At 39.1% G+C, this 25,678-nt stretch overlaps 2 protein-coding genes and 1 long non-coding RNA gene across 7 annotated transcripts in view; 2 read left to right on the plus strand and 1 right to left on the minus strand.

Annotated features, from left to right (window-relative positions):
- The first annotated feature begins 3,058 nt into the window (after positions 1–3,058).
- Positions 3,059–9,924, plus strand: SIKE1 (suppressor of IKBKE 1). Of its 2 annotated transcripts, XM_026483683.4 has the most exons (5): positions 3,059–3,381; positions 3,618–3,723; positions 4,486–4,628; positions 5,798–5,911; positions 7,991–9,924. In XM_026483683.4, exons 1-5 carry the CDS (start codon positions 3,223–3,225, stop codon positions 8,090–8,092), a joined length of 624 nt encoding a protein of 207 aa, XP_026339468.1. In that variant the 5' UTR covers positions 3,059–3,222; the 3' UTR covers positions 8,093–9,924. The 2 variants fall into 2 exon arrangements, with proteins under 2 accessions (XP_026339468.1, XP_044234557.1); XM_044378622.3 differs by lacking the exon at positions 3,618–3,723 and having other exon boundaries at positions 3,137–3,448.
- On the minus strand, positions 5,606–16,673 carry LOC130543414 (uncharacterized). Its single transcript, XR_008958740.1, has 2 exons — positions 16,550–16,673; positions 5,606–6,211 (listed from the first exon to the last, which is right to left on the minus strand). It is a non-coding gene; the product is annotated as an uncharacterized LOC130543414 (long non-coding RNA).
- A 3,572-nt stretch (positions 16,674–20,245) lies between these two features.
- CSDE1 (cold shock domain containing E1) overlaps positions 20,246–25,678 on the plus strand; it is a 39,750-nt gene continuing 34,317 nt past the window's right edge. For 2 of the 4 annotated variants that reach the window (XM_044378628.3, XM_026483687.4), the window contains exon 1: positions 20,270–20,385. The gene's annotated coding sequence lies outside the window, so the exon portion shown is untranslated. Of the gene's footprint in view, positions 20,386–25,678 lie in introns of all 4 variants that reach the window. The other 2 variants (XM_048220477.2, XM_048220478.2) reach the window with 2 other exon arrangements.

Consider the following 25,678-nt stretch of genomic DNA (forward strand, 5'->3'; position numbering starts at 1 on the left):
GGGCTCCATGCTCAGCACGGAGTCTGCTTGTCCCTCTCCCTCCGCTACTCCCCGCCCCCCTGTTTTTGTGTGTGCATGTGCACGCACACTCTCTCTCTTAAATAAATAAATAAATAAAATATTCTTTAAAAAAGTGCACAGAAATTAGGGGTACTAGAGAGACTGTGGTCCAGATTGTCTATCATAAGAGCCCTGTCTGGTCAGGGAAAGAAAATTAGACCATAATAATAATAATAATAATAATAATAATCTGATAGGTAAAAAGAATATAGACATATTCAGAAATAGAAGAGCTGGATGAGGTCAAAGAGACAGTAGTGGGAGAAAAGGCTGCAAAAACTAGATAGATTGAAAGGATGTAGTCAAACAAATAGATATGAAAGCCTAAAACTTCTGATGAGGAACAGTTCTTGGTGAACGATCGAGGGTATGACCAAATGATCAAGGGATGGCCAAAACAAATTCAGTGTCTCTAGAAATGAGGAGACCAAGGAAGACCTTTAGCTAAATTGTCCACATAGACATGAATGTCACACAAAGCATGAAATAATCAAAAAGACTAAGTCAATTCCTCAAATCTAGGAAAAAAGGAGAATACCCAAGGTAGAAGATCAGTGATTGACAGGATTAAGGAGGAACAGAAGATTCTTCAGCTGGATGACACAAACTTCAAATAAAGGGGAAGTTTTACACAAGCAGGTATGAGTAATTACTGGGCAGTGTCATTGGGGAATTAGAATGACCAGTCTAGTTCTCAGCCCTAATGTGTGTGGGGCATAGAAGAATAATTACCACCATTGAAAGGACAGCAGGGCTTGTGGTGTCCTCGAGGAAGAGCTATTAGAGGAGAAGGTGACTTGAGGTAGGGAGAAGACTCATTGGGAGACAGCCTAACCTACCCAGTAGCAGTGAGAATACAAAGAAGGATATATGTCCTAAAGATATAAAGGACATATATTGCTTTGATAACTAATTAAGTGTGAAGAATGACTAGGAAGAATAAAGGAAAACTTTCACGATTCTGTTTTGGGCAAATGGCTATGAATGTGCTCTTTACTGAAACAGAGGGAGGAGCAGGTTTAAAAAAAAATAATGAGATCAGGTTTTGACCTTGTTGTCCTTCTGGAAATATCCCATTAGCAACCAAAAATATATGTTCTAGGGGCGCCTGGGTGGCACAGCGGTTAAGCGTCTGCCTTCGGCTCAGGGCGTGATCCCGGCGTTATGGGATCAAGCCCCACATTAGGCTCTTCCGCTATGAGCCTGCTTCTTCCTCTCCCACTCCCCCTGCTTGTGTTCCCTCTCTCGCTGGCTGTCTCTATCTCTGTCAAATAAATAAATAAAATCTTAAAAAATTATATATGTTCTAGGCTCATGAAAGACATTGGGGCTACAGAGATGGATTTGAGAACCATCATCCCTGAATGGAAGTCAAAGACAAATAAGGGAAAGAGATAACTTAGGGAGGGTGTTTTGTTTTGTTTTCTTTTAATGAATGAATGAATGAAACCTCTATATCTGTGGCTCTGCGTTAATCTTTTTCCTGTTGGTCAGTAGTCCTGATTTGTTATTTTTGTTGAACTTGTTCCCCATCTCCCTCTTGACAATTATTAAATGTCTCCATTGTGCCAGCTATTGGGAATACAAAAGTAAAAAGCATTGCTCTTTCCCTGCTGCTTCTCTAACCTCTCACTACCGCTCTGAGGCTCTTGCCATTTTTACCAGGCTCCCAATCCTGTCATTACCTTCAATTATTTATAAGAGTATATACTCTTTCTCCCATTAGACTTCTCCCTAAGGGCAGATACCCTGTGTCATTCTCTGCTGTATTCTAGACACTAAACAGTGCCTGAAACAAAGCAGACTCTCCAAAAACATTTATTAAGGTAATGAATGAAAAAGAACAAATTTTGACATACAAGCCTGACAAAGTAAACTCTTATAAACCAATAAAACAAATAGTACAAAAGTCATTGCCATTCTGGTTACTTTGTTTTTAATTTATTAATTGGATTAAAAAAGAAAAAAACAGGGGCGCCTGGGTGGCACAGCGGTTAAGCATCTGTCTTCGGCTCAGGGCGTGATCCCAGCGTTCTGGGATCCAGCCCCACATCAAGCTCCTCCGCTATGAGCCTGTTTCTTCCTCTCCCACTCCCCCTGCTTGTGTTCCCTCTCTCGCTGGCTGTCTCTATCTCTGTCGAATAAATAAATTTTTAAAAATCTTTAAAAAAGAAAAAAGAAAAAATAGGCAAGCAGAAAATAATAGTTACAGCATCTCACACCTGTTAAGATGGCTATCAAGCTAAGGTAGAATTACTCTATGACCCAGCAATTCCACTTCTGGGTACACAGCTAAAAGAATTGAAAGCTGGGACTGGAACAGATAAGCAACACCCCTATTCATAGCAATATTATTCACAATAGCCAAAGGGTGGAAGCAACCCAAGTTCCCTCAATGGATGGATGAATAAACAAAATATGGCATGTACATACAATAGAGTATAAGTCAGCCTTAAACAGGAAGGAAATGCTGATGTGCATGAATAAAACTTGAGGACATGTTATGTGAAATAATCTAGTCACAAAACAATAAATACGATTTGCAATGAGCCCACTCACTGTACATAAGGTATCTAAATAGTTAAATTCATAAAGACAGAAAGTAAAATAGTGGTTACTGGTGGCTGGGAGGACTGCAGTGGAATAAGGAGTTAATATTTAATGGGTACAGAGTCTCCATTTTGCAAGATGAAAAGAATGGATGTGGAGATGGTCCGCACAACAAAGAGAATGTTCATTTCAATATGGTTAAGATGGTACATTTTTTGTCTTTTACCACAATTTTTTTTTTTAAAAAAGAGACTAAGCACCAAAAAAAGAATTAAAAAACCGAGGACTGAAAAACAATCCACATCAATCAAAACGCCTAGGGAAGGAAGAAACTCGGACCGCCCAGTCGCAAACCAGCCTGACCACCAGGCCGTGGGAGCCGGAAACCAAGGGCGGGGAAGGGCCACGCCTGGGGCTCCGCGCAGGGCGAGGCTACCCGGAGCCCGCTAGTTAAAGCAGGTCACCCGCGGACTGGGCCGCCACTGCGCAGGCGCGTATGGCGACTGCCGAGCCGCCTTTTAAACGTACCGGAAGTGACGTTTGTAACGCCGAGCCAGGTTCGGGGAAGGTTCGTGTAGGTGAGCAGGGCTGGGACTGTGGTCCTGGGCCACTATGAGCTGCACCATCGAGAAGATCCTGACAGACGCCAAGACGCTGCTGGAGCGGCTGCGGGAGCACGACGCCGCCGCAGAGTCGCTCGTGGATCAGTCCGCCGCGCTGCACCGGCGGGTGGCCGCTATGCGGGAGGCGGGGACGGCGCTTCCGGACCAGGTCGCGCGGAGGGTTCGGGTCCTTGCCCGCAGGATCTGTGCACGCGAGGGGTGGAGGGGGAAGGAAGGTGGGAACTCGGCTTTAAGTTTATGCCTAGTCTCAGAGGGTGGCGGTGAGACCTTTCTTCGGGGTCGGGGTTGAGGATGCTGCCCGGGAGCCCCGATGCCTGCTTGTTCGGTTGCATCCGCGGCTGTTCTCCTGTTAACGGCGCGCTTAGTCTGTCTCTGTTTGTCCAGTATCAAGAAGATGCATCCGATATAAAGGACATGTCCAAATTCAGACCTCACATTCTGCTGTCCCAAGAGAATACACAGATTAGAGACTTGCAGCAGGAAAACAGAGGTTAGTCAGGCCTTTTTGTGTAGTTACGATTTTCTAATATCCAGTAGTATTTTCAAAAGTTCTTGCTAAACTAGCTATTCACATCCTGTATGTATCTCCAGATTAGTACTTTTAAAAGCGTTATCCTGTGATGGCCCAGTAACAATAAAGTTTGTTTTACACACCAAGAGTGTTAATATACTCAAGGCCTTGAATTTTTTATGTTTAAATATTAATTGAAATAAACAGTGACGTTAAGAGTGAAGAGGTCTTTTAAATGTTCTTGTGCAAGGCGGAAGAATGAATTTTAGCCTCAGGGTATATATTCTTAGGCTTGATGAGTACATTATTAAGGATAGCAGTATGAACTTATTTGTATATTAGTTGACAGAGAGCTTTCACATATATCATCCTATTGTATTCTCATATCTTCATTTTGAGTTCGATAAGTCCTAGGTACTTAATATTACAGTGCAGTTAAGAAATAGGCTCAGAGAGGGTAATGATTTGCCTAAGAGTAGTAGTAAGCTAGTAACTGACAGAACTGAAACCCATGTCTTCTGATTCTACATCCCATGTTGTTTCTACCAGACTTTGCTGCCTCTGCCTAGAAAGTTATTTTTCTTATAGACCTTAACGGTTGAGTTTTGTGGACTTAAACACTGATTGTAAATTTGCATTCACAATATCTCATGGAGTGTCATAAAATTCCAGCTGTTAAGAGTATGGCTTTGGGAGCTATCTCTCAGATGTCACTGCCAAGAGATTTTATTTTTTTGATAGAGCTATGGGTTTCCTTGGAGGAACACCAGGATGCTTTGGAACTCATCATGAGCAAGTACCGGAAACAGATGTTACAATTAATGGTCACTAAAAAGGCAGTGGATGCTGAACCAGTCCTGAAAGCTCACCAGTCTCACTCTGCAGTAAGCACCTTCGATGAATACATTCTGAATGAACGGAATTAGAATCTTGAATTGTTTTAAACCAATTGCTTGTTTTTGAAGGAGAGTAAGCTTGTTTTCCTTTCAGGTTTATCACATTCGCTGTGGATTTTGCTATAGCTTTGTAAGGCTATGAATAAAAAGAAGGGAGTAAGGGGCTGCTCAGGCGCTTTTTTTCTTTGAGTGGGACTAAGGTTCCTCACTCCCACCTGCCCCAAGATCTCTTTTCAAGATGAATGGATGTTTATGCAAAAATAAAGCAAGGTAGTACTGATAGTGCTCAGTAAATACTTCGTTGGTTATCATTGTACTTTCACTAAACTGTAAGCTCCTTGATTGTAAGGAGCATGGATTCTTCTTTTATCCCTAACACAGTACCTGGCACATAGCGTGCCGTCAGTAAACCTTTATTGAACTAAACTATATAGTGTCATACTATGTTGTTAGAGAAAAATACGGTTTTAAAAAAAATACATGGCATACTTTCCACATTTGGTTGCTTATGTTTTCATTTGGGAGACCCAATAATTGTGCTTATGTTTGTAGAGTGCTTCATAGGTGTCACTGTACATTCATATGTACTCTATCATTTAAACCTGGATTCACAGATGGGCACCTCACTGTTCCATGGAATTTATGAAAGATAAGTTTCATCTTAGATTCCTTTGAAAGCATTTTACGGACTTAACAAAAGTCTTAGGGAACAAGAGTATTTTAAATATGTGAATAGCTCTCAAAGTATAAGTAGCTCTCATCTGGAAGAGAAAAATAAACTATATTTTGTAATCTGGAGAAGAAAACTTAATCCTTTAAAGATACAGTTTAGCTCATATGAAAAGCTTGGGAAGAGATATATCCAAAGATAGAATAAGGTACCTGGGAATGTGGTAAGCTTCCTGCCAATAAAAGTATTCAGTGGATGGTCAGACTAGAACAATCTTGAAAACAGAGTGTGAATACCACGAGATAACTTTATTATGGCTTTGCCTGTAAGGACTCAGATTACGGTGAAACTCCTGTGTGAAACTCCTGTGTAACTTCTGTAGCATAGACAAAATGAACTTTTTAACATCACAGTGCACATATTCTCATGAACTTCATATCTGCAGAAAAGAGAACTTTTTTACCTTTTTTTCTTAATATCTTCACAGGAAATTGAGAGTCAGATTGACAGAATCTGTGAAATGGGAGAAGTGATGAGGAAAGCAGTTCAAGTGGATGATGACCAATTTTGTAAGATTCAGGAAAAACTAGCCCAATTAGAGGTAAGATTGTTGCTATTGTAGGCTCACAATACTCAGGGAGTTTTCTCAGAGTCTGGGAGGTATGCCATCACTATCCTAGGCAGTGTATTGATGTTTTCTGTGTGTTCATGATTTAAAACTAAAACTCCTCCTCCAGGGGCATCTGGATGTCTCAGTCGGTTGAGTGTCTGACTCTTGATTTCAGCTCAGGTCATGATCTCAGGTTGTGAGATTGAGCTCCGTGTTGGACTCCACGCTCACCTTCTGTCTGCTTGAGATTCTCTCCCTCTTCCTCTGCCCCTTCTCCTGTTCTCTCTCTCTCTAAAAAAAATAAATAAAATAATCCATAAAACAACTCCTTCTCCATACTCTTTTCAGGAAAGTAAATGTAATCAGCAGCAAACAATGAAAATGCCAACTATGTATTGGCTAGAAATTGAGATACTGTCATATTAAGAGGGTAGAGAGAATGGAAGAGAAAATTACATGTGAGCTAAAATCCCTCCTCTAGGGACTCAGTCCCTCCTCTGGGTGACTCAGTCGGTTAAAGTCTGCCTTCGGCTCAGGTCATAATCCCAGGGTCCTGGGTTCAGGTCCCGTGTCAGGCTCCTTGCTCAGTGGTGAACCTGCTTCTCCCTCTGCCTGCTGCTCCCCCTACTTGTGCGTCCTCTCTCTCTCTCCCTCCCTCTCTGACAAATAAATCTTTAAAAAATAAAAAAATTAAAAATTAAAAAAAAATCCCTCCTGTCATAAAAGGAAGTCAAATAGGTAATGTTTGAAATTGATGATCAAGAAATAGCAGAACAGGCATATTAATAATTATTAATTATCCCTCTATTAATTATGGAAGTAAGTACCAAAAGAAATAGATAAAAGTATTAAAAGTGGTTGCCTTTGGGGAACAAAGCCAAGGGCTTGTCATTTATTTTATAAACCTTATAGTCTTGATTTTTTAAAAGTTACTTTCATGTAATATTTAGATTATAATAGCAATAATTTACCCCCCCCCCCAAAAAAAGGCATGGGGGTATTAGTATGCCTATAAAATTATTAAGAAAACATATTACAATAGATGGTTTGAATGTTGCTTATTACCAGATGCTATCATGGGCCCTTTGAGAAATACTAGAGAGCAAAAGATAGGATATCCCTGCTCAGAGTCGAGTGAAAGGAATAAGACTACTGCTGATATGATATGAAATGGTTCATACATGCTAGGAGAGATGCGCAGCACTAAGGGAAGCACTTTAGTTGGTAGATGATTTGATGACCATGGGCCCAGACTCTTGGTGAAGCCTGAAGATGCTGTGGTTTACCAGAATTTCCTGCAGAGAGCATAAGGATGAAGAGTGCGAGCTGCCCTACCTGGAAATCAAAGGGAGTGACAAGGTCCCAAGTAGGAAAATTTGGAGTCAGTTAAAATGATAGAGTGACCTTATCTACACTATCCCTGATTTACTCAGATGTGGAAACGGTCCTAAGGAAACATGGGACAAATTTTACTTAATATTAAGCGGGAAGAACACAGGCTAAACCCCAGCACTACCACATCCAGGTTGTGTGAGTTTGGACAACTTCTCGAACTTTGTGAGCCACAGTGCCCTCATCTTAAAGAGAACCTGGATGTGAGCAGTGGTGCCTGCCCTCCAGTTTGTTTTGAGATGATCTATGTAAGCTACCCAGTGGTGCCTGACGTCCCCAGTGAGTAGTTTCTTCCTCTTTTCTTCCTTTCTCCAAAACATCCAGGAGAGAAGACTGAGCAGAGTCAAAATATTATTAGGAATTTAAAAGGTAGAAGAAACAGTAGTACAACTTGTGGGAACCACAAAAAGTGTGACAAGCAGTGAATTCCTCAGGTGGAGAGAGGCTCTGTTTTTTTTTCTTTGTTATCCTAATAACAGGGCATGTAGAAATTACTCAGGAAACGTATGTTAAATGATTAATAATTAGTATTTTAGGAAATGCTCAGTTATTTTATTTCCATAAAACGTTTAAAACTAAAATAATAGCTTTCTCTTCCTGGCCCAAAACAATGTATTCTGATGCAGTTTGATAGTCAAAATACCTGAAATAAACAAACCTTTTTTTTTTTTTCCCCAGCTTGAAAATAAGGAACTTCGAGAATTATTGTCCATCAGCAGTGAGTCTCTTCAGGTCAGGAAGGAAACCTCAACAGACACTGCTTCCCAAGCCATCAAATAACTCAACTTCTGAATGACAGCTGGAAATTGTTTATCAAGGAAGGAAGTTATTATCTTTCTATTCGAGTACTGTCCGTTTAGTGTCTTGCCTCAGACTTGATTTAGTGTTGATTAAAGGTATCAGGTGGCAGTTTAGAATTTGCAGTCAAATTGGCTGTCCACAAAACGGTTTTTGGGTGCGTTCATGAAAATACACACTGAGTTTCACCATTCCTTTCTCTAAGAGACTACTTTTAATTTTCAGTTCTGGGACCTCAATTTACATAAAGTGTTACTGATTCCTTTTTGTTTCTTCACCTCTCTCAAACTTAGAGCCTTTTATTATAAGCCAGCAATTTTATTTTATCTAGGATTATAAATTACAATTCTAAAAAATTTGTAAGAGATTAGCTTTCTAAACCTATTTGGCATAAACCTAGATTTTTTCCTCCCATTTGAGAAAAGTAATACAAGTCCACAGGACAAGGTTGGCAGATTCTCTAATTTGTAATGTCATTCCCCTCCTTTGAAGTTTTAAGTCTCTCTGGTGCTAAGAGTTGGCACTTTGTGACCTGGTGCCTTTACTCTTAATTTGAGAGAACCTACTGCTAGTCCCCAAGAAACATACTTGAAAATAAGTAACAGTAGAGTCATCATATTGTTCAAAAAATCCTGAGAATTTGTCCTGTGTGTGTGCACATCCACATGTACTCCTATTTCGGATGCTGAAAGTAGCCGTTATTTATTCTGTTAGATATTAGTAGTCAATTTTTCAGTATTGTCCTCCTAGGAAATCTTCAACTCGGGTGGCTTACTCAGTTGAAGAGCATATAATGGTTTTAGTCACATCATAGTTTTTAGGTACTACATTCTGTTTAATTTATACATAACTTCTATTTTATAGTGAAGAACCATCACTTACTTGGATGTCTTTCATTACTAGTACTGATAGTTGGCTTTCTTTTTAGATCCATTTTTCATGAGGAAGCAAAGTTTTATTACCTAATGAGCGTTCCTACATTCATTTAGCTGTGTAGACGACAACTCAGTGGCCTCTCTGTTTAGTCACATGTCAAATTTACAAATTACTTCATGTTATACTATCAGTTTAGGTTTGCCCAAAAGTAATTGAAATAATCCTAAACCTGTCCATATTTTCCAGCAGCACTAAGCACCATACTGCACAGGAGAGACACAGTATTAAAAAGAGTTTTTCATTAGTGCTTTGTGTGACGTAAAATTTCTTTTGTATTGCCATAAAGAATTAACTCCAGTTAACATAAAACCTCACCAAGATATCCTAAAAGCATCTGATCCCACTAATACTGAAAGGACTTGGCCTGTAGTGATGGTCTTTAATGATCATGTATATGTCATTTTAGACACTCAAATTCTTATTCAAAGTCCTGCATAGAATTTGAAAAATACTTCCACCCCCCATATGGGCATTTTTATCTTGTTTCCCAAGAGCAAGTAAAACTTTAGTCCAGCCATTTGGCTTGAAGTATATGCCCTAAGTGCCACTGTGTGTCAAACGGTTCCACTCAGGAGGCAGGTATCCCTATACAATATGTCAGCTACCATGGCCAGTTTTCAGTAAGAATGATAGTCATCAAGTGGCCCGTTAAAGTATGACATGGTGTCTCTTTATCTGCCTTATGTTCCTTTAAAGTTGTTTATAAAGCTGTTTACATCTCAGATATCAGGATAAATCTATGTTAACTTTTCCCCCTGGCAAATCAAAAGCTTGAAGTTTGAGTCTAAAGGGCTCTCAGCGCCCTACAAAATGTAAATTCTGGCTGGTGTTAATACAAATATATCATTTCTAATAAAAACCTCATTTTAAGAACAACAGTTAATTTTACACAATAATGAGTAATTATTAGGTAATACAAAGGTTTATTTTTCACATATATATCAACCTGTCAAGTAGACAGGGCTTTTAGTATTTTGTAATTAGCATAATGTAGTCAGCAGTGTAACTCTACAAACAGTTGTTTCTAAAATAGGTTCAGAGATTTCCTCATGATTAAAAATACAAAATTATACAATTACAAATCATATTATAAAATGAAAACTGGGTTTGGAAGTACCTAATACCTTTTACCTTTGATTCAAACATTGAAGGTCTATTACAATGTTCCCCAAAATGGTTTGCTGACTACTGAAATACATATTTGGGAACGGGATCCAGGAATTTGTATTTTAATAATTGTCCCAGATAACTTCTAAGGATACTAGTTTGAGAATGTCTAATCTATGTACCAGACACTTCATTCAAAGTTATGAATAGAAAAAAGGTGGGGGAAAGGCCTTGACACTTTTTGAAGAAAAATTTGGTAGAGAAGACAAACAGAGAGCAGTGATACGTCTAACGTGAGGCTGTACAGGATCCTGAGGAGGGGCTATACAGAGTTGGTGCTTTCTCGTTATCATATAATCTCCATTTCAACTGTACCTCATTTTACACATACTCAGGCACAAGGAGGTTATGCTATATGTCTAAACTGGAACCAAGATTCCAACCCAGAGATTCAAATATTCTTAACCACTAAATTAAGATGTCCTTTTAATGCCAAATACTGGTCAGAGTTCAAGTGGTTCTTGATGAACAAAATCTATTTTTAGTAATAGTGCAAAAGAAACATCACGGCCCACATATTAGAAAACATGAATTCAATAAATGGAGTCATAACTAGTGAGACATATTTGTCATCTCTTTTCTAGAATGATGTAGCTGAGAGCACGTACGCATGCAACTGACGCAGACTATGTTTAATCAGTGGTCTTATGTATGGAAAGTGCAGCTAATGTCTTTCAAATCTGCCTCCTTAGCATGTGGTTTTTCATCCTTCATGTTCTTGTAGTTGCAAGAAGGTTGGTGCTGTACCCGAGGTCTTGACCATATTGAAGGCAGGAAGAAAAAGGGAACTGGCCTGTGCCAACTGTGTGTGTCCTCTTTTATGAAGAAAAGCAAAGCTTTTCCGAAATTTCAGACAGATTTCCCTGTCTTACTTGCCTGCCTCTTTAAATGCTTGCTTCTGTCTGCAAAGGCTGGGTACATAGTCGCCTCAAATAAAATTACAGTATTCTATTAGCAAGGAGGAAAGAGTATTGAGAAAGCAATTAACGATGTCTGCCGAGTCCTTTTACGTTGAATAGTTTTTAACAAGTGAAAGCATTAGCTGAAAGTGTTGGTGTTGGGTAGCCAAGAGAATGGGCTGTGGCAGACAACTGTCATTTTTCTGGCTGCCCAATATCCTTATTCCTATCCTGTTTAGGGAATCCCTCATCTAATGAGGCAAAGCCTTCCTCCCTCCCAAGAAATTTGAATGTGTCAGATAAATGTTTTCCCAGCCTCTCTTGCAGCTAAGGAAGATGCATCGCCTTAAACTTTAAAGTTAGGCAAAGAAGCAGGAAACTGTACAGAATTCTTTGAGTAAAGGCCTAAAACACTGGCTACTATATGCAGTTCCACAGAGCAGCAGCAAAAGTGGCTTTAATGACATTCAGTATCCAGTGTCAGCAAAGTCAGTGGTGTAAGCTACAGTGCCTGCCACACAGCGGGATCTTCACTGAAGCAATTATCTGAAGTGATTAGAGGCTCTGTGGCCTCTGGTTCTGGTTTTCTGGCTGTCTTAGAGATCCTGAGGATTGCTTATTAGCCTTTTAATAAAATCCCTTTTTGTTAATGTTAACCCGAATTGCCTATAATTAAGAATGCTGGCTGATAAAATAAGCATAGTTTTAAAAACAACCATGCAGGGGCACCTGGGTGGCTCAGTCAATTAAGTGCCCAACTCTTGATCTCAGCTCCTGTCTTGATTTGAGGATCATGAGTTCAAGCCCCGTGTTGGGCTCCAAGCTGGGCCTGGAGCCTACTTAAAAAACAAAAGAAAGCAAGCATGCAAATATAAATTTTGCCAACACTTTATACATAGTGTTGTACTTGTACTTTAATATTTGACACATAAAAGGATGTATAACATGCAAATAGATTATCAAACATAATCATTTGTCACCTAAGAATTAGAACATTACCCATACTTTGCATTTATCTATTTGAGCTCCTCTCCTGTCTCTCCCCACCTCCCTACTCCCTCTTTTTGATAGTTCTCTCACATGCGAAAAGACCTAAAATATGTATGTATCCCTAAAGTGACATTTTTTCGTTTTGTTTCTTCTTGAGCTTTATAAAAGTGGTATCGTATTTTACATAGTCTACGGGGATCTGATTTTTTTCACTCAACATTATGTTTCTAAGATCCTTTTGTTGTACATAGCTGTCATTTATGTTCACTGACGTACAATATTTCATTGTGCGACTATACAATAGGTTGTTACATACATAATAGTACGATTATGCATTTTTTAAATCCTTGCTAATATCTGACTTCCTAATCTTTAATTCTCCATCTACCTCATTTAGATTAGATACATTTCACAATAAGCAGTCATATTGCACATTTTTCAGTTATTTCACTTGCAGTTGTCTCCGCAACCTTCAGAGGGAATTAAGGACTATTATCTGCTAATATAATGGAAAGCAGATGATGCTTTTTCTTTTGTTACTCACAAAGAATCCTAAAGAGGAGGCAGAACCTTAAGAGCTTCTGAATAAACTACAAATCACTCAACATTTGGTGTAGCCTCCTAAAAATACATGAGGAATTAATGAAAGTGGCCTTCTGTATGTGACTGATCCTAAGATTCATTTTTATTTCATATTTTAACAACTCTGAAATTGGGATAGGTCTTATACATGCAGGAGTTTGTAGTGTAGTTGATTGTAAGCATAAGCAAAATTGGCCATCTTCCTGATGGCACAACTGGCCAAAGGTAAGCTCTTGGTATTTTGGTCAAGAAACAATTTTAAGGGGTGCCTGGGTGGCTCAGTCAGTTAAGCGTCTGCCTTCGGCTCAGGTCATGATCCCAGGGTCCTGGGATCAAGTCCCACATTGGGGTCCTTGCACAGCAGGGAACCTGCTTCTCCCTTTCCCTCTGCCTGCTGCTCCCCCTGCTTGTGCACTCACTCTCTCTCAATCTCTGTCAAATAAATAAATAAAATCTTTTAAAAAAAACTATTGTAAGCACTATTTGAGAAGGGAATAGGGGTTTAGCCTGTTGTCTGTGAACTTTCCATTCATGTGAACCTTCTTGTAAGACCAAGAGAGTGCCAGCATATGAACCTGGTGCATGGCTGTATTCATTCTCTATGGCTATATAACAGATTATTGCAAATTTAGCAATCTAAAGCAATGCCCATTTATTCTCTTACAATTCTGTAGGTCAGAAGTCCATGCAGGGTTTAACTAGGTTCCCATCTAATGATCTCACAAGGCTGAAATCAGTGTGTCAACATAGGCTAGCATCTCATCTGAGGCTCTGGGTCCTCTCCCAAGTTCACATGGTTGTTGGCAAAATTCATTTCTGTGCAGGTGTAAAACTCCTAGGACTTCAATGACAGCAGGAGATCATCTCTCTGACCTCCCTTGTCTCCCACCTCTAGTCTCCCCTTATAAAAGCTCACCTGAGGGGTGCCTGGGTGGCTCAGTCGGTTAAGCGACCAACTCGGTTTTGGCTCAGGTCATGATCTCAGGATCCTGAGTTTGAGCCCTGCGTTGGGCTTCACACTCAGCTCGGGGGCTGCTTGAGATACCCTCCCTCTTTGCCCCTCCCCTCATTCACACCCTCTCTCTCTCCTCTAAGAATAAATAAAATCTTTAAAAATAAAAAAATAAAATAAAGTAAAAGCTCACCTGCTTAGGTTAGGCCCAACCAGAAGAATCTCCCTCTTGATTAACCCAACTGATCAGAGATCTTAATTACAACTGTGGTAATCTCTTTGCCATAAAGGAGATATGAGGTATCCTCTAATATCCACAGGTCCAGCCCATGCTCAAGAGCAGGGGATTACACACAGCATGTACACTAGGGAGGTGGTGGGATTCTTGGTAGCCATCTTAGAATTCTGCCGACCACACAGCTTTTAGCAGCTTGGAATAAAATCCTGGGTACAACAATGAAGCGATCTTAGGAAATCCTGCATTACCAGTATTCTTGGTGGCCCAAGAATAATCCTGTGAGGAAAAACCTTTACATTGATGAGCCAAAGAGAGATTCAGCAAGATCTATCAATGTATGCTAAAATTAGTGAACTAAAGTTAAAGCAGAAAAAGGTATTTGCCTAGTCTCTTGTTAGTTTCCTAGAGTTACCATAACAGGTTACTACAAACAGATGGCTTAAAACAACAGAAATGTGTTCTCTCACGGTTCTGATGGCTAGAAGTCTGAAATTAAGGTGTTGACAAGGTTGGTTCTTTCTGAAGGCCTTAGGAGAGAATGTGTTCCATCCCTCTTTTCTAGCTTCTGCCAATTCTCGGTATTCCTTGGCTGCTAGATATAGGACTACAATTTCTGCCTCAGTCTTCATATGATGTTCTCCCTGTATGTCTGTGTCCAAATTCCCCTTTTCTAAGAACACCAGTCATTGGATTAGTGTTTACTGTAATTCAGTATGACTTCATCTTAATTTGATTACATCTGCAAAGACCCCATTCCCAAAAGGCCACATTCTGACCTTCTGAGTAGACATGAATTCTGAGAGGACAATTCAATTAAGGATAGTCCCAAAGTATCCCCCCCAAAACATTTAGTAATTATAAAGGAAAAATAATAATTTTACTATGAATAATTCTGGCAGATTCCACTTTAACCAACTGATTGAGGTAAACATCACTAATAATACATTTCAGCATCTTACACCCCCTGGTATGATACAGTGAGAAGAGTACATAATCTAAACAATGTTTCAAGGGAAACATCAGATAAAAACAAGTAGAGGGATGTTTACAAAAGAACTGACCAGTGTTGTTCCAAGTGTCCAGGTCACGAAAGATAAGGAACTGTCATAAAACGGAGGAGATTAAGGAGACCTAACAACTAAATGCAGGGTGGGGTCCTGGATTGGATTCTGGAAAAGAAAATGGATATTGGGGAAAAAACTGACAAAACCTGAATTAATTTTGTAGTTTAGTTAATATTGTGTCAAGGTTAATTTCCTAGTTTTGAAAACTGTTCTATGATTAGGTAACCTTAACATAAATGGGAAACTGGGTGAAGGGTTTATGAGAACTTTCTATACAATGTTTCTTATTCTTCTGTAAGTCTAAAATATCTCAACAGGGACACCTGGGTGGCTCAGTTGGTGAAATGTCTGCCTTTGGCTCAGGTCATGATCCCAGGGTCCTGGGATCGAGCCCTACGTTGGGCTCCTTGCTTAGCAGGGAGCCTGCTTCTCCCTCTGCCTGCTGCTCCCCCTGCCTGTGCTGGCGCTCTCTCTCTCTCTGACAAATAAATAAAATAAAATCTTTTAAAAATAAAATAAAATAAAATAATCTCAACAAATACATATTCCCCTGATTGCTAATGAGGCTGGGCATAAATAATTTCAAATGCTTATTTGCCTATACTTTTTAAATTTGTTTTAATTTTATTATTTTTTTTAATTTTATTTTTTTAAAAAGCTTTTATTTATTTGAGAGAGAGGGAGAGCATGAGCAGGGGAGAGGGGCAGAGGGAGAAGCCGGCTCCCCGTTCAGGGCTCAATACAGGGCTCAGTCCCAGGGCCCCAGGACCATGACCTCAGCCGAAGGCAGACACTTAACCAGGCGCCCCTGTACAGTTGTTTTTTTTTTTAATGTAGACATTCAAGTCATTCCCCCATTCCTTTTCCTTGACTTTTTCTTATTTATATGTATTAATTTAGTATATACTCATGATACTAATACATTGTCAGTTTTATGTGTTGCAAACATATATTCTCCTAATTTGCTGATTTTTTATTTCTTTAATGCTGTCTGTTGATTAATGACTATTTTAAAATTTAATCAAATTTATTACTACAAAGAAAGAGATTCCAAAGAGTTAGGCTTTGTGAAGAAGTTTTAGGAATATCTTCATCAATTTACTTTGCTTTTTTTTTTTTTTTTACTTTACATATATGCAAGAGTGACACATAATAAAAAAGTTTTTAAACTTTTATCTAATTAGACCTAAACTCCATCTAAATAAGTTTTAAAGATCTCCATTAGGGGTGCCTGGGTGGCTCAGTCGTTAAGCATCTGCCTTCGGCTCAGGTCATGATCCCAGGGTCCTGGGATCAAGCCCCGCATTGGGCTCCCTGCTCAGCAGGAAGCCGGGTTCTCCCTCTCCCACTCCCCCTGCTTGTGTTCCCTCTCTCGCTGTGTCTCTCTCTGTCAAATAAGTAAATAAAGTCTTTTAAAAAGTAAACAAATAAAAATAAAAAATAAAGAGCTCCATTTATAAATTAAAAAATTTTAAGCAATAACAATATTATGTCAGAGTGAAAATGGCAACATATTTTCTTCTTGCTGGTGCACAAATCATGATGTATCATACAATCAATTTAATGAAATGTATAATTAATTCATTTGATAAATATTTATTAAGTACTCACTGTTATATTAGTCCCTGTCCCAGGTTTAGGGGATGCAATGATGAACCAGAGAACTGAAGCTTGGGCTATTGTTTAGGAAGAATAGGAATAAACAAATTCATAAATGTGTTAATTTTGGATAGCAATACATGTTATGAAGACAATAAAACAAGCTAATGATATAGAGGGTGACGGCAATAGTGGGTACTTCTACTTTAGAGAAGATCTTTATGAGGCAGTAACATCTGAGCTAAAAACTGAATGATTAGTAAGTGCCAAAAAGTGATGATTCGTAGTGGAGGGGGGCACCTGGTTGGTTCAGTCGGTTGAGCATCAGGCTCTTGGTTTCTCCTCAGGTCATGATCTCAGAGTCCTGGAATTGAGCTCCATGTTGGCCTCCATGCTCAGTGGGGAGTCTGCTTCAGGATTCTCTCCCCCTCCCTCTGCCTCCCCACCCCAAGTGCGCACATGCACACTCTGTTCTCTCTCTCTTTCAAATGAATAAAATAAATCTTAAAAAAAAGTGATGACTTTGGGAAAGAGAATTCCAGATGGAGACAACAGTAAATGCAAGAGTTCTGAGTAGGAACAAATCTACAATGTTGGAAGAACCAAAATAGCAATGGAACTGAATCATGGTGGACTGACTAGGGGTTAGAGAGGGCCTTGTAGGCCAGGTAAAAGAGTTTGGATTTTGAGTGCAATTGGTTTTCATTAGGATTTAATTTAAGTTTAATTAACAATATTCTTTTGCTCCACGTTTCCCTTTGGTTAACTGATTCCCAAAGCTAAAGTGCTATGGCAACCACCTTTACAGTGCAGTAGCTTAGCATGTCTGCATAATTCTTGTCTTAAGTGCAATGTTGACACTTTAAAGGAAAGCATTATAGTTTTTGTATTATTCTTATTTAGATTCTAACATTTTATTACATATTGCTTTTTATTCTTTTCTTATTTACATAATGCATTTGAACTGTTGGGGGCTTGTTAATGAATAAAAAGTTTTAGGATGCAGGATTCCAGGACTAAATCTTAATTAATTCTTAATAATAAGAAATGATTATTCTTTATGAAAGTTTCTGCTCTAAATGGTGTTTTCCTATTCTGAAATCTTGAATATTGATCCCTTTACTATCCACTATTACCGAAATTTTATAGAAGTTCCCTTTGCCTTCCCTAAATAGAAAGGACATAATGTCAGAATAAAAACAGTCCTTAAAGTCTTGAATAAATTTAGCCTTATTTTTTAAACATCTGCACATCGACCTAATTTTTCTCATTTCATAGAGAACTTACAAAAATCTCATCCTATACAGTTGCCATCACTGCTCAAGAAAACCTTACAAATGTGTAAAGGATGGTTACTTTTGATTGTCAAACCACAATCATAATTGATTTCATTGTCTCTTTAATTTTCTCAGAGAAGAAAAACTAATATGATAAGTACCAAAAAATAATGTATGCATTTTTTTGTTTCAGGTTATTCCTTAATAGACTAAATATCTCCTCAAGATCCATGACTACCCCATTATATAGAAGAAGGTTTTCCAAGCAGAACTTGACTTCACAAGTTTCTGCTTTAACTTCTGTTTAAAAAAAATAAACATGATAACTATACATTTTTTTCACTTTTTAATTTTACTTCAAAATTAATCTGAAAAAAAAGTTCTTGCCGTAAAAATGTAGTGATCTTCTAAAAATGAAACCAACCTCTAGTTATGGGTAATACTTGTAGAAAGAATAAATCACTTAAACTAGTGATTTAAATCAAATGACTCCATCTTTTGCTCTCTTGAATGCATGGAAGCTAAAACATATGCCTCTGGATATATGCATATTTGCATTTTCTGTTAAATGTAAGCTGATACTAATTATGAACTAAGGAGTAATTTAAAGGCAATTGAGACAATCAGAATGATGAGGATGAAATGGTTATATGATTTAAGAAGGTATTTAGAAACTACGTGCTAATGGTAGAAAACAAGACTTATTCTTCCTTATTAATTGGAATTGTATGTATAGAATTTAATGAGACTATTATTTTTTACATTTCCCATTACTGTGATATTTGAGAATGTGCGCTTAGACCTAATTCTACTTTTAGCCCAGCTTCACATGACCTTGTTTCTAGTGTAAGAGCCCAGGGCAGTTTCTCTGTAACATTAGATTGGCATATCCAGACTAGATCTATTGCTAAGAAGAGATCTCAATTTAAGAAATAGAGAAAGGAAACAAAACAGCTGGTTTGATAGATTAAATGATTTGTACTGCCCCAACAGAACATTCCAATTTCTAGCAACTTCTTACACTGTTGTTCAATGCTATTCATTCAACAACCTTTTGAGAGTTGTCTATGCCAAGCACTGTCAGGACCATAGATGGAAAGATGAATGTCATAGGCCTTGTCCTAAAGTATCACTAGCTAGTATAAACTAATAATTATATTACAGTGAGCTATGAAGGCATTGAAAGCAAATGTGAAGATATCTTGTGCCTAGGAAAGTTTGGGAAGGCATCAAAGAGAACATAGATGCAGGCTGGAGGTGAAATGAAATTGGACCGATAATGACAGAGGTAAGAGGAAAATCTTTTTAAAGTAGGATACTGCCTCTTCTTAGAAATAAAGATAATTTGCTCAGAATTGGAGGCTACTTATTCTCCACACTGTGCATCTTTCCTTCATTGCACTTATTCCACTGTGTATGTTTAAATTTGTTTTTAGGATTACTGAATGATGCTAGACTGAAAGTTACTTGAGGACAGAACTATATCCATTTGTCTTGAGAACTGTATACACCCCAAGGATGACACACAAGAGATGCAGGATAAATATGTGTTGAAAGCAAAAATAAAGTGGGTAGCAAAGTTCTCAGGAGCGTGACTGGTCATTGTTTATCCAATACTGTCAAGAAAGAGAGCCACAAAATCTGGGAAAAGCATTCCTCTCACCAGAAGGTATTGCTCTATTGTTTGACAAGGGAAAATTCATTGAACTTTTCTGTGGCCACAATTAACTATTTTCCTCCTTCATCCTAACCTATTGGATTAATCATCCATTTGCCCTGATTTCAACCTTTTGGATACTGATTCAGCCTCCTTAATTACCGGATAGACCACGAATATCTTGTGGTGACTACAAAGGTCAGATGAAGGAGGGTTGTTTTTTTTTGTTTTGTTTTTTGGGTTTTTTTTTTTTGTTGTTGTTGTTGTTGTTGTTGTTTAATGATTATGCTGCCTTGCTCACTCTTGTCCGTCCGTTGCAAGCAATATATTTTCTGGGAGACAAAGGTCTCAAATAAAACTTCCAAATTACCTTACTAAAAACCTACTCTATACTAATGAAAATTTCAATATATTATAGCAAGAGGGGAAAAAAGACTTGCACTGTGAGGAGAAACTGGGGTTTGGGGCTTCTGGATTATCGCTGAGAAAAAGCGAAATCCTTTATATGACATTCTGGAAATGCCCTCTAAATTGTTCGCCGTCAAAGTTCACCCTGGTCTCGCTGCTTAAGGCATATTCAGGTCTGCAAAGATCAGAGACGCCGAAAGTTACCCGCCACCCCGCCCCGTGCGTCCCAGCAGAGTCAGTAAACACCGAGATTGCTTCCCGCAGCTCACGGGGGAGGGAACGTAGGGTAACATGGGAGACCATCTTGGTTGTGGTTAAGAGCAGCACACTAGTTGGCGTCACTCAGCCCTCATGCGCAGGCGTATTAGGAGTACACGCCCCCCCCCCCCCGTTTCCCGTGCACGCGCTCGGAGCCCGCAACTCTCGCGAGAGAAGCGAGATTTATTCCTACGTACCGGGCCGTGCTGCTTATGGCGGCGCTGGAGAGGGGGCGCTGAGCTGTTGGGGTGAGTACGACCTCGGGGTCCAATTGGGGGTAGCAAGAAGCCAGGCTAGGGGCAGATGAGAAGACCAAGACTAACGGGAGAGACTTCTGAGTCAAGGTGGGCACTTCTAGAGCTCCGGGCAGGGAAGCTCTCACCCTAAGTCTTTACCCCGGGCTTTTCCACCTGGCCCCCGTTTAACTGTCTAGGCCTCACGTCAGGCCGCAGAGCCGAAACGAAGAGTCGAGGCCAGGCAGCCGCGCGTGGTGGTAGTGGTGGTGACTACAGTGGGGGGAGGGAGCGAAAATGGAGGCTCCGACCGCAGCCAAGATGGAGGCAGGGGTGCGGGGCTCGGGCGCGGAGGCTGCTGGGAATTGTAGTCTAGCCACTTCCTCCTCTGCGGCTTGGCGGGGGAAACGGGAACTACAAGTCCCGGCGGGCGGGGCGAGGGGGTGGTGGCGCGGTCCTTTGTGTGAAGCTGGAGGAGCCGGAGGAAGAGGGAGAGGGGCCTACTCTCGCTCTGGACCCTATAGTTTACTGTCCGTCACCTGCGTGGGGGTCTGACTACGAGTACCAGAGCGCAGTGCGGTAGTGGCGCCTCCTTTGTGTATGGACTGAGTGAGACCTTGCTCCGTCTAAATGTTTAGAGACACCTTCTTTCCCCGACTATGTCTGGCACAGTAGCTCAGCCGAAGTGTCATCTTTACTTCCACTCACCTGGAGCTGTCTGTCTTGAGTCTCCGCACCCAGCCTTCCCTTCTTGTTTCCCCCTCGGCTTCTTGGGAAAAGGAAACCAGCTCCTAATCTTAGGCATGTGGCTCTCTATCCTGGGGTTAGGGCGTGCTCTATTAGAGCTCAGTGGAGCCGTCCTTACCACCGTCTCAGGCTCTTACCGTGCAAGAACCTGGCCTACGTTGAGCAGTGAACGACTTGGCTTCGTCATTCTGTGTAGAGTTAGTTTTTTAGAGCCCTGGTCGGAGATACTTGAGGTTTTTTAACCATCCGATATTTTATCAGTATGAAATTTTAGTGTTATGGTTCTTTTGCTTTAGGTTTTCCTTTAGAAACACCCAGATGGCTTCTTTCTTGCTTGACTCAGAAGTGAGGCAGGGGACGCTTCCTAAAAACAGCCTTCAATCTGCAAACACAAAAATCTGAACATTGTAGGAGGAGGTAATTGTTTTGCTCCTAAAATGAGTGAAAGAATGTAGTCCTCTCTGAAGAGTTTGGAGACAGGGTTGGAGGGGGAGGAAGGACGCCCAAAGGCACTGTGGTGGTTAAAATTCCTTTGAGAGACTTCGCTTTTTATGAGGAAGATATATGAACTGGCAGCTCTTGCCCAGAGTCTATAAAATTGTAGGTACCAAGTTCATAAGTTATTCTGTATCAAAATGCTGAGTAATTTTCATTTTGAGTTTCGAGAAGATAGGCATTCTCAACACTACATTGAGGGGCAGGCAGTGCAATATCTTGGTGCTTTTGGGGTACGAATGAATAATAGGCATTCTTGGTGTGGGTAAGGAGAGGGTTTATATGCCTGAATGGGCATATGCCTGAGTCATAATATCTAGATAAATATTCAGCCTTGTTTCTTTTTCCTTTTAGCCTTAGGCCTGAAATAAAAGAGATGGTAGTGGTTTGAGTGATTTTGCAGCTGCTCTGGATGTTTACCATTGAGATGAGTATTTATAGCAGCTGAGTTGAAAAGTAAAGTATTTGAGGCGCAGAAGATAGGTTTTCTTTTTTTGTAATTAAGTTCTGACTTACCAAGTATGACCTTTAGAGTGTGGTTGAAAATTCTAGTAAATTCCTGCAAATCAAAAATGAGAGCGTGAAAGCTGACATACAGTCCTGCTTTATTCCACACTTGTTTTCTCCTCCATCCATCTAAAAACACACGGGGGGGGGGGTGCATCCAACATTTAAAAAAAATTAGTTTCTTTTAAAATGTAAAATATATGTAACATAAAATTTATCGTTTTAATCTTCTCTCTCTTTTTTTTTTAAGTGTATGGTTCAGAGTTATTAAGTTCATTCACATTGTTGTGAGGGCCATACTTTTGACAGGGTAGTTGAAACATGGAAATGCTGTTTGGGCAGATATTTTTTAATGAGCTGAACTTTAGTAGGACTGTTTTATGAAATAAAAATCTTGATTTTTGTTAAATACAGAATTGATGTGTCTTCTTAGCTTTGTCTTTTCAAAAATCAAAAGGGAACCTACTTTGAGATCTTTGACTCAAACCATCTTATGAAGAGCTGTAGAACTTGTAGGATTTTTCATAACAGAATTACAGCCACAAAAATTATAACTTTTTAAAGACTTCATGACTAGAATGTCTCCAGGGGTGAAACTGCTTTTGGTAGGAGTGACTTGTTTTCTCGAATTTCGTCATTTCTTGATGTTAAATTCTTTTCGCCAAGTCAGGAATTAAAACATTCCTTTGTCTAGATATTGGAATGTTTCCGCTTCCATGTATGAGTACCTAGTTAAAAACAATTCAAAACTTTTTCAGTTTGTACTGCCAAGCCTGAGGAATTGTGCTACATTTTTCATTAGGGTTATTAAACTGGAATATGATGTTTTAGGCAATATTCTGTACAGAGTATTGAATGGTAATTTTATTTTTGGACTTCTTATATTTAATATGTCCTTTTATGCTGAGGTAAAACTGTGTGGTTGAAAATATATTGATTAGCAGGTTCTTCACAGTTAACATGTAGGCTGTCCATTGGTTTGTAGCTATAGCCAGTAGATAACCAGCTAGTTATTTGCATTTCTGCTTCTCAAATGTAGTACGTACGAGCTCCTGCTATGATCAGGTTTGCTAGATAACTGCTTCCTTTTATCTCTGAAAGTCTTCGCCCAGGAGCCTTTTGTTTACTAGTTATTGGGCATGCCAGTGCCTTTTGCCCCCATGAGCCTATACTTGCTGTGACCACTATAGTAGCTACTAGCCATGTGTGGCTGTTTTGCATTTAAACTGTGTACATTCTGGATTGGACTGTGCTGCAATTGTAAAATAAACATTAGATTTCAAAGAAGACTTTTTTTTAGATTGATCACATATGGAAAATAACCTTTTGGATATATTTGATTAAATAGACTTAATTAAAATTAGTTTCACCTTTTTTTTAAAAAATATTTTATTTATTTATTTGATAGCATGCACAAGCAGGGAGGGAGAGCGGCAGGCAAAGGCAGAAGAAGAGGGAGAAGCAGGGAGCCCGATGAGATGAGATGTGGGGCTTGATCTCAGGACCCTGAGATCATGACCTGAGCTACCCAGGCATCCTGTTGCTCTCAACTTTAATATGATTACCAGAAAATTTTAAATTACATATATGGCTTGCACTATACTTCTGTTGGGACAGTGCTGGTCTGGACTATTTTCCGATTTTGTGTCTGGAGCATTCAGCTTCTTCCTACACTGGCATCTGCCCTATTTCAAAGTATTAGTATATTCTAAAAACAGTTAAGTGATAGATGAATACATAACTTTAAATGTCTTAATAGGTGTTCAGGTAGCTAACAACCCATCATAATTGCTATTACTAAATGTATACAAAAAGATAGTTGCAGCAATTTGATTTTCTTTAATTTCTGCCTGACATGTTGCTGACTTAAATTGGTTAATTATCTGAGCTCTATCATTTTCCATAGATTCTAAATTAAAAGTGAATTAAAACTTATTAAGCACTTCAGTTATACAGGTTATAGCAAAACATGACACACATAAACTTGTCTTGAGTTATAATCGAAAAATATGAAGGAGGAAGTTAGGGTAAGAATATTATTCATATAAAGCAACAATAGAGAACCTTCTCAGTCCCATGCTGCCTGATTGGATCTTTGCTCTTCTCCAAAAAAAAAAAAAAAAAAAAAAAAAGTACTTTCTGAAGAAAGTGGGTTAGGTTGGGAGACTTAATAGACTGGTTTAACCTTGCGTTAACATTCTCCTCAAGTGAGTGCTGTACAAACTCTGAGAATAATTTGTCAAAAGGACAAACTGAGTTATGTGATAGATTTTAGATGGATTGCTGGCCACATAAGTTTATTAGTTCAATCTATATTTAGTGCCTACTGTGTGCCTGGTTTCTAGTAGTCCTTTTGAGGTAAAGTAAAGAACTGGGGGAGAGACTGGGAATAAAACAGGTGTTGATAATTTTAAGACCGGTGAAATAGGGAATTACTATTTGGGTTATCAGTTTAAGTAAAGGAATTAGCTTTAACTCCTAACTAAAACAGTGGCATGATAGTTGATAATTAACTAGGGATGATACTGTTTCCAAACTGAGCAAAGGGAAAGGGAGTAGATTACTTAGCAATCTGGGGAGACTCTCAGATCAACATTTAAATTGTCTTAGTATTTTAGTTGTTACTCTGTATTTCATGTGACTTAAGTATCTAGCCTTTGGGGGATAGAGGGAATGCACTATGTTCAGAGGGTAAGGCAGAAGAGTTGTCAGTACCACCCATGAATGTTAATCATCTTGGCATGAGTGCATAGCCAGTTTTATTAAAATGCCCAGTGGGTACTTTTTAAGTGTTTCATTAAGTGGTAATTTGACTGAAAAGTGTCTAGTTAACCAAAGAAATCTCATAGCTGTGAAGGTACTAATGAAGTGAAATTCCACCACTTTGAGTTTTTCGTAATAGTTGGTGGGTTTGTTTGACTTTTAACAGTTCCTAATAGGCTTCATTCGTGCCCAAGACTGGCTCTTCAATGCTCCAGGTTTTAGATTCTGGAAGTCTCATTTCTCTGTTACTAAGTGACAAACTAGACAGACAGATCTTAACATAATATAATACCCTAGACTGGGTTTATCCAGGTTTTTTAAGATAGGTTGTTTTTCTTGATTCCTCCACCCCAATGATATACACAGTCTTGTCCTTAGCAGCTTGATGAAATTCTTGCCTATTTCATCAGATAGCAATTTTGAGGTCTTTGGGTTCATAAATAGATGTAAGATATTAAGATTGAATCAGTGTATCAAGTCTATTTTTAAAAGAAGACATTATTTCTTGAGGGGTTAAGTAAGACTATACAGTTAACCAAAATATAATTTTTTAGAAGTTAGTAGAACTGTCTGCACTTAAATTGTGGTGTCCTTTTCCTATTATGGATTAACTACCTCTGCTATTGTAGTTTTGCTATGTTTAATTTGGCAGTGCTGGTTTTGGTGCTGAAGGGGACTGTGATAAATAAACTTGAGTTTGTTTCATAATTAGAGGAACAAGATACATAAAAACATGAAGTAAGCAAAGTGCAGAAATGATTTGGTATCAGAAAAAATGATGCAGACAAGGAGTTAC

This window comes from Ursus arctos, unplaced genomic scaffold (assembly GCF_023065955.2).
Source record: "Ursus arctos isolate Adak ecotype North America unplaced genomic scaffold, UrsArc2.0 scaffold_12, whole genome shotgun sequence".
NCBI lineage: Eukaryota > Metazoa > Chordata > Mammalia > Carnivora > Ursidae > Ursus > Ursus arctos.

Bases quoted from the DNA above. Each gene is read 5' to 3' on its own strand.
- SIKE1 (XM_026483683.4), top strand. From the start codon at position 3,223: ATGAGCTGCACCATCGAGAAGATCCTGACAGACGCCAAGACGCTGCTG. The intron at 3,382-3,617 runs GTCGCGCGGAGG...CTGTTTGTCCAG, and splicing joins GGACGGCGCTTCCGGACCAG to TATCAAGAAGATGCATCCGA. The intron at 4,629-5,797 runs GTAAGCACCTTC...ATATCTTCACAG, and splicing joins CTCACCAGTCTCACTCTGCA to GAAATTGAGAGTCAGATTGA.